This window comes from Macaca fascicularis, chromosome 1 (assembly GCF_037993035.2).
Source record: "Macaca fascicularis isolate 582-1 chromosome 1, T2T-MFA8v1.1".
Classification (NCBI taxonomy): domain Eukaryota; kingdom Metazoa; phylum Chordata; class Mammalia; order Primates; family Cercopithecidae; genus Macaca; species Macaca fascicularis.
The window spans coordinates 50,696,643-50,709,527 of NC_088375.1; the positions used below are offsets into that span (position 1 = coordinate 50,696,643).

The 12,885-nt window shown below is 41.6% G+C and overlaps 1 protein-coding gene across 3 annotated transcripts; it reads right to left on the reverse strand.

Moving 5' to 3' along the window:
- Positions 1-1,438: 1,438 nt before the first annotated feature.
- On the reverse strand, positions 1,439-10,965 carry GLRX2 (glutaredoxin 2). Of its 3 annotated transcripts, none has more exons than XM_045394296.1 (4): positions 10,744-10,965; positions 6,114-6,177; positions 2,547-2,723; positions 1,439-1,721 (listed from the first exon to the last, which is right to left on the reverse strand). In XM_045394296.1, the coding sequence occupies exons 1-4, from the start codon at positions 10,863-10,865 to the stop codon at positions 1,587-1,589; spliced, it is 498 nt and encodes a 165-aa protein (XP_045250231.1). In that variant the 5' UTR covers positions 10,866-10,965; the 3' UTR covers positions 1,439-1,586. The 3 variants fall into 3 exon arrangements, with proteins under 3 accessions (XP_045250231.1, XP_005540330.1, XP_065395138.1); XM_005540273.3 differs by lacking the exon at positions 10,744-10,965 and adding an exon at positions 10,478-10,636; XM_065539066.2 differs by lacking the exon at positions 10,744-10,965 and adding an exon at positions 6,997-7,136.
- Between the last annotated feature and the right edge of the window lie 1,920 nt (positions 10,966-12,885).

Consider the following 12,885-nt stretch of genomic DNA (forward strand, 5'->3'; position numbering starts at 1 on the left):
TATTGAACACATTAAGTGTTCAAAGGCTCTTGGAAATTGAGTTAAATTGTGAGGTGGAGAGTTCTGCTTTCCAGAATTTATATATATATATATGTATTAAAATACATATAAGGCCAGGTGCAGTGGCTCACCCCTGTAATCCCAGCACTTTGGGAAGCCGAGGCAGGTGGATCATGAGGTCAGGAGTTTGAGACCAGCCTGGCCAAGATGGTGAAACTCCGTCTCTACTAAAAAATGCAAAAATCAGCTGGGCGCAGTGGCGGGCACCTGTAATCCCAGCTACTTGGGATGCTGAGGCAGGAGAATCGCTTGAACCCAGGAGGCGGAGTCTGCAGTGAGCCGAGATTGCACCATTGCACTGTAGCCTGGGCAACAGAGCAAGACTCCATCTCAAAAAAAATAAATAAATAAAACACACATAAATTCTGGAAAGCAGAACTCTCCACCTCACAATCTAATTCAAGTACATTTAATATAAAAAGTGTGTGTGTGTGTGTGTATATATATATATGAAATGTTTATGAGGTGGAGATCTCATAAATTATGAGTTGATCTCACAGAGTCACTTGGGGCTTTCCAAAAAATATATATGTGTGTGTGTGTGTGTGTGTGTGTGTGTGTGTGTGTGTGTGTGGGTATATACATAAAACCTCAAAATTTATATATATATTATATATGTAATTATATATAATACATATATAAAAATATATATGACCTCAAACTCCTGGGCTCAAGAGATCCTCCTGCCTCAGCCTCCTGAGTAGCTAGGACTCCAGGCATGTGCCATCACAACAAGCTAATTTTTGTTTATTTTTTGTAAATATGGGGTTCTTACTATGTAGACCAGGCTGATCTCGAACTCCTGAGCGCAGATGATCCTTGCACCTCGGCCTCCCTAAGTGCTAGAATCACAGGCGTAAGCCTATCATCCCATGCCAACTGAAGTACATTTCTATACTGTTTCAAAAGTTCATCCTCGTACAATGCTGAAATCATCTCCTTTTAATTTCTGCCCATAGGTATAGTTTTGTTCCCTGGAACTATTAAGTCATTAAACGAGTAATTTAGTTTCTCTAAGATAAATTTCATTCCATGCTAAAAATTTAATATACTTCTATTACTCTACAAGTACAAAGTGTGAAGGCTTTTCACAATATCGTACAAGATATTCCTGCCGAGTTCACAAGTGTATCAGCAAAAGCCTTAAATTTTAAAGAGAAATCACACATCAGTCTTACCACTTAAAAACTATTGTAGATAAAGAGTTAACTCCTGAATAGGAAATAAAGAATTCTAAATGCTTACCTTCTAGCTCTTGGTTATAAAATTCATACATAAATTCCTAAGAAAATACATTCTTTCCTTATCTTGATACAACTCCAACCTTTCATTTTTTAAATATCATCCCTTTTTCTCAAGAATTGGCAGGTGGGAAGAAGAGGTTTCCACTGCAATTTATTGTTCATTATTTTTACATCTTCATGAAGACAATGCATGTATTTAAAACATCCTCAAACATTTAAAAGACATTATTGGGCATTACCACTTTAACTGACACTGTACTAGCAAACTTATTAGGATAAACATCACTGAAATTCTTTCCTCTTACTTTTTTTTAAATAACACTGATGAACTAGTGGGAGCAATTTTCCTTCTTTGTGAAGCCTATAAGTGTCAGTTGCACCTCCAATAAAAGTACCATTGACAAATATTCTTGGAACCTGTTGGACAAACAAAAGAAGAATTAGGCTTCACTCTAGTATCAGAACTAATATTTCATATAATAATAGACATTTGAACTCTGGGTACTTTTATGAGCCTGGCACCACAAAGCTCTTTCACAAATTAAATCTTAAAATCTTTACCCTTTGAGGTAGGTATTATTTTTAGCCCTATTTTGGAGGAAAATGAGGCACAGGAACTTGTGCAAAATCACAATGATGGTAAAAGCCAGACTGCGATTCAAATCCAAAACAATCTGATTCTAAAACCCTTCTTCCTAATCACCATGGTACGTAAAAGATAAACTAAAGCAGATAAACTAATAATATTTAGTTATTTTCTTACATTTGTTTACTGAAGGGAAAGAGTGCACTATAAACTTCTTTCAATAAACTTGAAAGTGGCAACACTGCACATTTTTCTGATTATGCATATTATGGAAAAATCCAAATTTCAAGAATCTAAAAACATGGAGCACTCAAGCATTCCTATTAGAAAAGTAATTGAACACCAACCCCTGTATTGCCCAGGTAAAGGGAGGAAGAATACTTTTATCTTGCAAAGAGCTCCAAGAGGAACTCAAAGATCCATAGACAAGCACTCATAATAACGCTACTCATCAACCTCAATCAAAACACACACACAGAATAAAAATAAATCAACTCTGCTGTTTCCTATTCTAAGAATCTAGTTCCTAGATCTGCAGCTGCTTTTTCTATCCTCAGAGTATGTCTGGCTCATTTTCCAAACACAAGGGTCTAGGCTCTGGGTGATCCGGTTTACAACCTATTAAAGAGGAACAGCACCACAGAGGATATACTCACAGTTCTTTCACCAGTCATTTTGTAAAGAGCATCTTGGAACTGGTTTCCATATTCAAGCAGGTCCAATTCCACCACTTTATAGTTAACATTCATGTCATGGAAAAGCTTTTTTGCCATTGTACAGTAAGAACAGGATGTTTTTGAGAAAATCACCACACAATTATCAGAAATTGTTTCCTGAAATAAAACCACAAAAAATCACTTTAATTCTAGACATTACCAATTGGAAAGAAATTAGGATATAATGGAAAGGGTATGGATTTTGGTCTCATGATTCCGGGCTCAAGCTAAGCATCATCTATTTTTTCTCATCTGCAGATTGAGGATATTTTTCATTTCAAAGCAATGTTATTAGGAAAAAAGATGTAATAAAAAGTGCCTGGCATAGAGCAATAACAATAAATAATAATCATAGCCAATTCATATACAGCAACCATTTCTGCGTGCCAAGTACTATTCTCAACACTTTTATCTTCACTGGGTTATTTAAACCTCACTACAATCCTGAGGTAGGTCCTATTATTGTCCCCACTACACAGATGAGGAAAGTGAGGTACAGATAAAGACCAACAATTTGTTCATGGTTCTCAGCTAATAGGTGGAAGAGCTGGGATTAGACCCAGGCAAATCTGGCTCTACAGTCCAGATATTTAATCTCCATTATACTCCTTTTTCAGCTGGATGCAGTGGCTCATACCTGTAATCCCAGCACTGGGGGAGGTTGAGGTGGACAGATCACTTGATGTCAGGAGTTCGAGACCAACCTGGCCAAAATGGTGAAACCCCATATCTACCAAAAACACAAAAGTTGCTGGGCATGGTGGCACATGCTTGTTAACCCAGCTACTCAGGAGGCTGAGGCAGGAGAATCACTGGAACCAGGGAGGTGGTTCCAGTGATTCTCCAGCCTGAGGAACACAGTAAGTGGACTCTGTCTCAAAAAAACAAACAAACAAAACAAACAAAAAAAACCCAAAACATTGTACTTCTTTTTCTGTTTTTTTTTTTGTTTTTTTTTTTTTTTTTTTGAGACAAAGTCTCACTGTGTCCCTCAGGCTGGAGTTCAGTGGCGAGATCTAGGCTCACTGCAACCTGCGCCTCCTGGGTTCAAGTGATTCTCAAGCCTCAGCCTCCCGAGTAGCTAGGATTATAGGCACCTGCCACCATGGCCAGTTAATTTTTGTATTTTCAGTAGAGACAGGGTTTCACCATGTTGGCCAGGCTGGTCTCAAACTGCTGACCTCAGGTGATCCACCTGCCTCAGCCTTCCAAAGTCTTGGGATTACAGGTGTGAGCCATCACGCCCGGCCCCAAAACATACTTCTTTTCAAATATTCAGTAGGTATTCAGGAGTTAACTCCTTACCTTCTATTCTATAACTTTCAATGGTAAGGAATGGTATATGATTTCTTCTTAAAATGTAAGGCTTACCCCTCTACTCCTATCCCTTCCTATATACCTTTATAGTACAAAAGCTGTCATTACTCTATTGATAAGGTATTCTCATACTCTTAATTCAGGAAAAGCTACTTCCAGAAATGCTGATTCAATGAGTTTGAGGTAGAAGTTGAAAACTGTATTTTTTCAAAAACTTCTCCATATAATTACGATATCAGCCTGGTTTGAAAACTACCCTCCAGGCCTTTACCACAATGGCTATGAGACTCTGCTATGCATCTGCACAGCCTATGAAGTTTTTGTTTTTGTTTTTTGTTTCTAAACATAGGAATGCCTGGGTCCTTCAAAAGATTTTGAATGGATAGATTTAGCACCCAGACATTTGTCTAGGTTTTTTTGTTTGTTTGTTTTTTGAGACAGAGTCTCACTCTGTCATCCAGGCTGGAGTACAATGGCACGATCTCAGCTCACTGCAGCCTTAACCTCCTGAGCTCAGGCGATTCTCCCACCTCAGCCTGCCAAGTGTTTGGGACTACAGACACATGTCATGACACCTGGATATTTCTTGTAGAGACAGGGTTTCGCCTTGTTGCCCAAGCTGGTGTTGAACTCCTAGGCTCAAGTAATCTACCCGCCTTGGCCTTCCAAAGTGCTGGGATTACAGACATGAGCCACTGTGCCTGGCCTGTGGAGGATCATAAGCAGCACCTTCAAGATGAAGGCCAAAAACCAGAAAGTATAACACCCATGCTTCAGAAGTTATACCCACCCTTGGGTGTCAGAAAGGCCCTGAGTTTTAGTGCAGCTGTCTGCAAGTTGGTCTATTTTTATGCTTCCCTTGTGTTTACTAATAATATTCAGTATAAAAGTCTATCCTAGGGAGGGCCTGCCATACCAGAGATGTATTAATGAATCCATCTTACGGAGGACAAAACCAAGGCTGAGTGGTTTGCAATACTGGGATTTGACTCAACCTTGTTACAACACCAAAGCCAGTGCTCTTCCCTCCACCATGTTGCCTCAGGTTACAGACATGCTGACACCATCGTGTAGGGAGAGATGAGCTTCCAGGGCTCTGACATATATTAGACATGGTTGAAGAGTTTCCAAAGTGAGCTGAAACTAAAGACGACAGTGTTAGGGTTTCTAGAACCCTCTTCTGACTTTTTCTCAAGCTCACCCTTACTGTATATTCCATGATGTTGTAATTTTACTTTAAAACAGGCAATTCGGGCCAGGCATGGTGGCTCATGCTTGTAATCCCAGCACTTTGGGAGGCTGAGGCAGGCAGACTGCTTGAAGTCAGAGTTCAAGACCAGTATGGCCAACATGGTGAAACCCCATCTCTACTAAAACACAAAAATAAGTTGGGTGTGGTGGTGGGTGCCTGTAATCCCAGCTACTAGGGAGGCTGAGGCAGGAAAATTGCTTGAACCCAGGAGGCAGAGGTTGCAATGAGCTGAGATCGCGCCACTGCACTCCAGCTTGGGCAACAGAGCGAGACTCTGCCTCAAAACAAAACAAAAAAGCAATTCCCTCACAGTTATAGCCAATAGCTAGGAGTTTAGCCAAATCAACTAAAGGCAGAAATTTTTTTTTTGTTTGTGGTAGTAGTGAGTGGTAAGCAAGACAGAAAAAATCGATGTATCTTGTAGGTTGCAAGCGAAGAAAAACATACATGTAAGGGAGATTTTCTAAGGCAGAATTAACGAAGCTTCTCAGTAAAAGAAAAAGGAAAAGAAGTCCTATCCCTGAGAGGATGGTTTATGGAGTAACTACTGCATAGTAGGTTCTGTACTAACAAAGAAAACTGTTAAACTGCTGCCCAGGCCAAAATCAAATAGGATCCCTAGCTAAGGGCAGCTTGACTGGTATCAACACTGGATCTCAAGTGGGTATGATGAAAAGGAGCAGCCAACCTCATTATCCAACTTAGACGGAGTGAAGACTTCATTAAAAATAAATCTCATACATTTTAATTACCAAAATGATCTAGGACTTCTTAGTCACAAGGATGATTTTCATAGCAGACTTTTAAATAAATATGAACCTCTTAATTCATTTGCTGAACTATCTCAAGTTTGGATACTGAATAAGCATATTAAATATGTAGGGGACAATTCTTTCTCTACAGAAGAAAGTTCTTCAATCATCTCCCACATCACTCACTTGGATCTGGTTCAGAGGCGCCGTTGCTAAATTCTCCAAAGATGATGATGAGTTGCTCTCCATTCTAAAAGGAATTTAAAAGAACAATGTAGTTTATTAAGCATTAAAGATAATTTACCACGAGTTCTATTTGAAAAAAAACTTACAAACATAGCCAAACTTACAAACTAGAAAAAATTTTTTACTTATTATCAGTATAAAATGTCAATTTACAAAGTGTTTGTTTCACCAAAACCAAAAAGGTCTGTGTGCTTATGTAACTAGCTTCCCAACATCCTTAATTATTTGATAAAATCATATTTACTGTGTTTAAAGTTTGACACACTCTTATTTATAACTGGCAAATTTCAAATATTCCATCCTACGCCGTGTGACCTGACCATTGGTTTAAAAATATAGTTTCTACTTTCTGAGTAAAACATGCCAAAACTCTAGGAACACACTGTGAAGCAGGGAACCTTCAAAGATTTTTGAGGAAGCTACGGTATCTCAACCGCAATGGGCCGTAGCTCCAAATTTCCTAGTGTGCAAAGTGGAAACAATAATCACTGGCACCTCTCAAAGGATTTTGTGAAGATTAAATGAATTCATATGCAGAAAGCAGGTAAGTGCCTTCCACATAGTAAATGCTCAATAATGTTTGACATTACTACTAGAATTTCCTGAATACAGGACCTCTCGGTATTTTTTTTTTTTTTGAGACGGAGTCTCGCTGTGTCGCCCAGGCTGGAGTGCAGTGGTGGGATCTCGGCTCACTGCAAGCTCCGCCTCCCGGGTTTTTACGCCATTCTCCTGCCTCAGCCTCCCGAGTAGCCGGGACTACAGGGGCCCGCCACCTCGCCCGGCTAGTTTTTTGTATTTTTTAGTAGAGACGGGGTTTCACCGTGTTAGCCAGGATGGTCTCGAACTCCTGACCTCGTGATCCGCCCGTCTCGGCCTCCCAAAGTGCTGGGATTACAGGCTTGAGCCACCGCGCCCGGCGACCTCTCGGTATTTATTATCCAAAACCTAGCTGTTGGGAGCTTGTAAAAGGAAGCATTCATTGTCAGGAAAATTATCACTAAAAAACAAAAAAAACTCAACCAGTTTATCATCCTCAAATCTTTTTATCCCTGGAACCTTTCCTTCCCCATGCACTCATCTTTCTTGGTCAACCAGGCCCTATTGCACTGTTGGAACAATATCAAACACCATGATGCAAACTAACTGCAGAGTAAAATTACAAATCTTACAACAGGATTATGAGATATAATAGATATTTCACAAGAGAGTTGCTCGAATATCTAAAGAATAAGAGAATTTTTGAAACTTCAGATATTTAAAAAACTGTTATCCTTATGATTATGTTATAAAACTCAAATATTCTGCTTTCAAATCAATAGTGTATTCATGGGGGGTGCATTTAAAATTTAAGTGTTCTTAAATATAAAAGCTACTTTTTATGTTTTAATTTTTGCAAAAGTCCCAAGCAAAATTTTTTAAACTGGATAGCATGAAATATTAGTCTTTTTTTTGAGATGGAGTCTCACTCTGTCACCCAGCCTGGAGTGCAGTGGCGTGATCTTGGCTCACTGCAACCTCCACTTCCCGGGTTCAAGCGATTCCCCTGCCTCAGACTCCTGAGTCGCTGGGACTACAGGCGTGTACCACCACACCTGGCTAATTTTTTGTATTTTTAGTAGAGATGGGGTTTCACCATGTTGACCAGGCTGGTCTCGAACTCCTGACCTCAGATGATCCACCTACCTTGGCCTCCCAAAGTGCTGGGATTACAGGTGTAAGCCACCGCGCCTGGCCTGAAATATTAGTCTTATTTTAAGTGAATCCACTTTAAATAGCTTTTTCCATTACATCTTATCCTTGGATAATGAACATCTGCCCTACACAGTAGTCTCCCCTTATCCACGGTTTCAGTTATCCAAGGTCAGCTATGGTCCAAAAACATTACATGGAAAATTTCAGAAGAAAATAGTTAGTAAGTTTTAAGTTCTAAGTAGCATGATGAAATCTTGAGCCATCTAGCTTCCTCCTACCCAGGGTATGAATCCTCCCTTTGTCCAGCACCTAGACCCTCTCCCCACCCTTTAGTCAACAGCTGTCTTGGTGACCAGATCGACTGTCACAGTGTGGTGATGCTTGTGTCCAAGTAACACTTACTTTACTTAATGGTTCCAACAAGAGTGAAACTCCATCTTTAATAATAATAATAATAATGGCCCCAAACCACTATAGTAGTGATGCTGGCAATTCAGGTATGTCAAAGAGAGAAGCCCTAAAGTGCTTTCTTCAAGTGAAAGGGTGAAAGTTCTCCACTTAATAAGAAAAAAAAAAAAAATCGCATGCTGAAGTTACTAAGGTCTATGGTAAGAACAGATCTTCTATCAGTGCAATTGTAAAGAAGTAAATAGTTTTGATGTCACATCTCAAACTGCAAGTTACAGCCACAGGGTATAAGTGCTTAGTCAAGCCAGAAAAAGATATTAAATTTGTGGAGGCAAGAACAGAAAAAGTGTTCCAACTGACAGCAGTGTGTTACGCCAAACAGCACTGGGCCTATAAGAAGATTCAGCAAGGGATTCCTTGAAATGAGCATTTTGTTATTAAAGTGGTTGGTCTTTTATTATTGTTGTTAATCTCTTACTCTGCCTAATTTATAAATTAAGCTTTATCATAGGCATGTATGTATAGGAAAAATAGCATGTATAGGGTTCAGTACTATCCGAGGTTTTAGGCATCCACTGAGGGTCTTGAAACATGTCCACCCCAGTAAGGAGGAACTATTATGATATCGGCACACCTAGAGTGAGGAAGCTACAGCAAACATCAGTTTGTTCAGTAACAACAAAGAAGAGTAAGAGACAGGAACTAAACATTATAACATTATAACCTACCCAATGTTTACAATCTATTATTCCTTGCTTCCCAATAGATTAGCAAGGAACCCTTTAAAACAAAAAGTCCTGCGCGCTTAACTCAGGAAGGAGTTAGGGGCAGCGAGCTAGGAAGACTGCAGCCAACCTGAGAGGAGGGTGAAGCTTTAAGATAAAAGGAAGTTGAGTTCCTGAAGCCTAAACCAGAAAGGTTAGGCAGCGCTGGCCTAGCCCTAAGGAAGAGCATTGGTGGAATCAATCAGCAAGCTGTATTTGGTTTATCAACTAAGAAAGCAAGTCCTTTCATCTCAGGTCCAGCACTTAAAACTGTCATACCCAAACCATTTACTTCACTACTACTGAAGGAACTCCAACTGAACACAAGAAAATGTTTTCTTGGATAGTGAGAGGAGGTAGGAGGTGCATTCTGAAATATTACCCCCCTACCCTACCAAATAAAAGTGTTTCTGGAAGGCACCCTTCCCCTTCAATTTCTGGTTGACCTCGGTAAAATCTGTCACGAACTATGAATAGAAACATGCACGGAGGAAGTAAGTGCACAATAAACATTTCGTTTCAACACGGATGAAGCACCTAGTCACGCCATATTTATGGAGTGCCTACTGTGTGCTAAGTAGGCAAGGTGCTATATTGACCCCAGGGATACGCAGAAAAAACACTGCAGGGCCTCAACGAGCTGTCAAATATTTAACAGCCTGTGATTAGGGCCTTCAGGAGGGGTGTCCAGCTTGATCTGGAAAGTTAAACTTGAGGTTCCTGGAATCTTGCAAAACTGATATAAGTTCCCAGATTAAGCAGATAGGGAGACAGACTCTCCGGCCAAGTGCGCAGTGGCAGGCGCGGAGGTGCGAGTCGGCAGCACAGCCAGGGACTGGCCGCGCAGGCGTGGGCGGCACAGCCGCAGGTCCCTTCCACTGCGGGTCCCGAAGCCGCGGATATTCTAAACTACTGTAAGGCAGTCACAGCCTCTATCCTAAAAGCTCTGGCCATTCAGCAGGAATCCTTGCCTTCACTTCCTGCAGTAGGGTGGCTAAGTTTAGTAAACAAGAATGCAGGACGCCCGGTTAAACTAGAATTGTAGACAAACACCAGAAAACTGTTCCGTTTTTCCTATGTCCAGTGCAGTATTTGGGACACACTTGGACTAAGAATCATTCACTCTTTAAGTGAAATTCCAACTGATCGCGGCGTCTTGTATTTTTACCTAATAATTCACAGAGGATGGTCTAAGCGAACATGAGTCAAACATTTTCAACACGAGAGTCACAGGCTCCTGAAGTCAGCACAGCCGCGGAGGCACCCTTCTCTGCCCATCCCTCGAGCGCCTCCGCGTGTTATGACTCAGAGCCCACGCTCTAGCCCGCCTAACCCACCAGGGGCCGGGGCAAAGGGGCGCGTCCGCCCACCGCTCCCTCCAGACTCCCGCAAGGCCAGCGCACCACGCAGGGGCGCTCCCGCCCGCCAACCCCGTACCCAGAGGCCGCAGCGGCCGCAGCTCTTGCAGCTCCCGCAGCTCCCGCCGCCCTGTCAAGCCAGCCTGCCAAGCCGCTCCTGCTCCGAACCAGCCGCGTCCCCGCCAGCGCCGGGCGGTGCCAGAGCATGGTCAGACTCCTGAACCGCAGCAAGCTCTACGGCCGGCCGGACACCGCGGATGCTAGGAACCCGCCTCCTCCGGCCCGGACCCCGCCTTGCCCCGCCCCATCCCGCCCCTTCGGGCTGCCCGCGCCGCCGCCGGTCACCTCCACTCTGCCGAGCGTGTCCTTTCAGGGCGGCCTGGAGCTCGGATTCTGGCGAGTGCCGCCCACATGTAAACATCCTTCAGAGGGGATAGGCGGCTCCCTTGCTTATCTCGAGGGTTCATCCAAGCCCCGCCTCTGGTTTCTTTTAGGTTTAGGGACGCTCATAAAGGCTCCCAGGCACGTGGAAGCAGTGCATGAGGATGGCAGACATGCTGGGGAAACGGAGAAGGAAAAACATGACTATCCAAAAAAAGAATCAAAGTGGTGCCTCAGATGTTTCCAACTACCTGTTAGACAACTTTTTGTGTAGGTGAAATAAGAGCCTAAATATATCCTCTTATAATTAGGCAGTTGGTCGAGACCCAATATAAATTATGGGGATACTGGGGTTTACACCCATAATCAAAAGAAAAAATCCAATGTTGAAGGTTTACTCCTTTGTCTTTAAAGAAGACAAAGATTATTTCCCACCACCTTAAAAAAAAAATAAATTAGGAAACAAAACAAAAGAAATTAGCACAGAGATGTTTCACCATGGCTTTGAAAATGGGCGATTGCTGCTGACAGAGTTATCTAAGCCACACAGTGATGGTAATAATAGCCTTTGTGCGTCACTATTTAAGGTTGGGGGTAAGCCTTTATTTACTGAGGACACTGAAATTCATCTTAAAGTCAAAGGTCAAATGGTACATCTAAAATTCTAAACAATTGCTACAACAATCCAAACCTTTTTTGATTCTTCATGTTCAACTAAGTGTAAAATTCATGTTACCAAAGTACAAAATAAGAACTTCTATTTCTGACAGTTCTTTTCCAACATTCAAATGGGCTATGTTTGATTACTTAATAAAAGGATGGAAGTTAGTTGCAAAAACAAATACTCCCGAAGGGTATGAATTCATTCTTTATAAAGACAAATTTGACTTTAAAAATTAAGGTTGTGGCCGGGAGCGATGGCTCACTCCTGTAATCCCAGCATTTTGGGAAGCCGAGGTGTGCTGATCACCTGAGGTTGGGAGTTCAACACCAGCCCCTCCAACATGGAGAAACCCTGTCTCTACTAAAAACACAAAATTAGCCAGGTGTGGTGGCGCATGCCTGTAATCCCAGCTACTCTGGAGGCTGAGGCAGGAGAATCGCTTGAACCCATGAGGCAGAGTTTGCAGTGAGCCAAGATCACACCATTGCACTCCAGCCTGGGCAACAAGAGCAAAACTCCATCTCATAAATAAAATAAAATAAAAATTAAGATATATTATCTATAGTGTTGTGGACTTTTAAATTTTTTTATAAAACTATTTTGGAAATTTACAGCGTTATGTTAGTTTTGAAGTCGAATTTTACCTCATTATCTCAAATTGTTTTACAAAATAAAGATCATTATGAGGTGAACTGATCATGTTACAATTTAATTTTAATACAGTATATATGGACTATATCAAGCACAGAATTCACTGTACAGATTTTTTTAAGGATTTCAGAATGTAAGTACTTCAGAACAAAGTGTTATGCTTGAATTCAGCATAATATATTAATAAATATATTGATAATTTTCAACGTATTTGTGCTTCATGGGGTAGCTACAGAAGTGATAATTATTTTTGGTCACAGTTGTGATGACTGCAATAGCAAGTTAAGAAATATGTCAGCAGACAGTAGAACGGTGGTTGCCAGGGCCTGGGGGAAGGCAGAAGTGGGGAGATGTTGGTCAAAGGGTACAGAGTTTCAATTATATGAGACAGGTAAGTTCTACAGAGCTAAAGTACAGCAATATGACTATAGTTAGGAAAATCGCAATGTATGCTTGAAATTTGCTAAGAGGGTAGATCTTGTGTTCTCACACCTGCCCACAGAGAAAGAAAATAGGGCTGGGTGCGGTAGCTCACACCTGTAATCCCAGCACTTTGGGAAGCTGAGATGGGCGGATCAGCTGAGATCAGGAGTTCAAGACCAGCCTGGCCAATATGATGAAACCCCATCTCAACTAAAAATACAAAAATTAGCAGGGCACAGTAGCACGCGCCTGTAATCCCAGCTACTCCAGAGGCTGAGGCAGGAGAATCACTTGAACCTGGGAGGGAGAGGTTGCAGTGAGCCAAGACTGCGTCACTGCACTCCAACTTGGGCGACAGAGTGAGATTC

Excerpts from the sequence above, each read along its gene's own strand:
- GLRX2 (XM_005540273.3), bottom strand. The coding sequence starts at position 10,605 with ATGCTCTGGCACCGCCCGGCGCTGGCGGGGACGCGGCTGGTTCGGAGC. Across the intron at positions 6,178-10,477 it reads GCGGCCGCTGCGGCCTCTGG|AATGGAGAGCAACTCATCAT; the intron begins GTACGGGGTTGG and ends AATTCCTTTTAG. Across the intron at positions 1,722-2,546 it reads AAATGACTGGTGAAAGAACT|GTTCCAAGAATATTTGTCAA; the intron begins GTGAGTATATCC and ends TTTGTCCAACAG.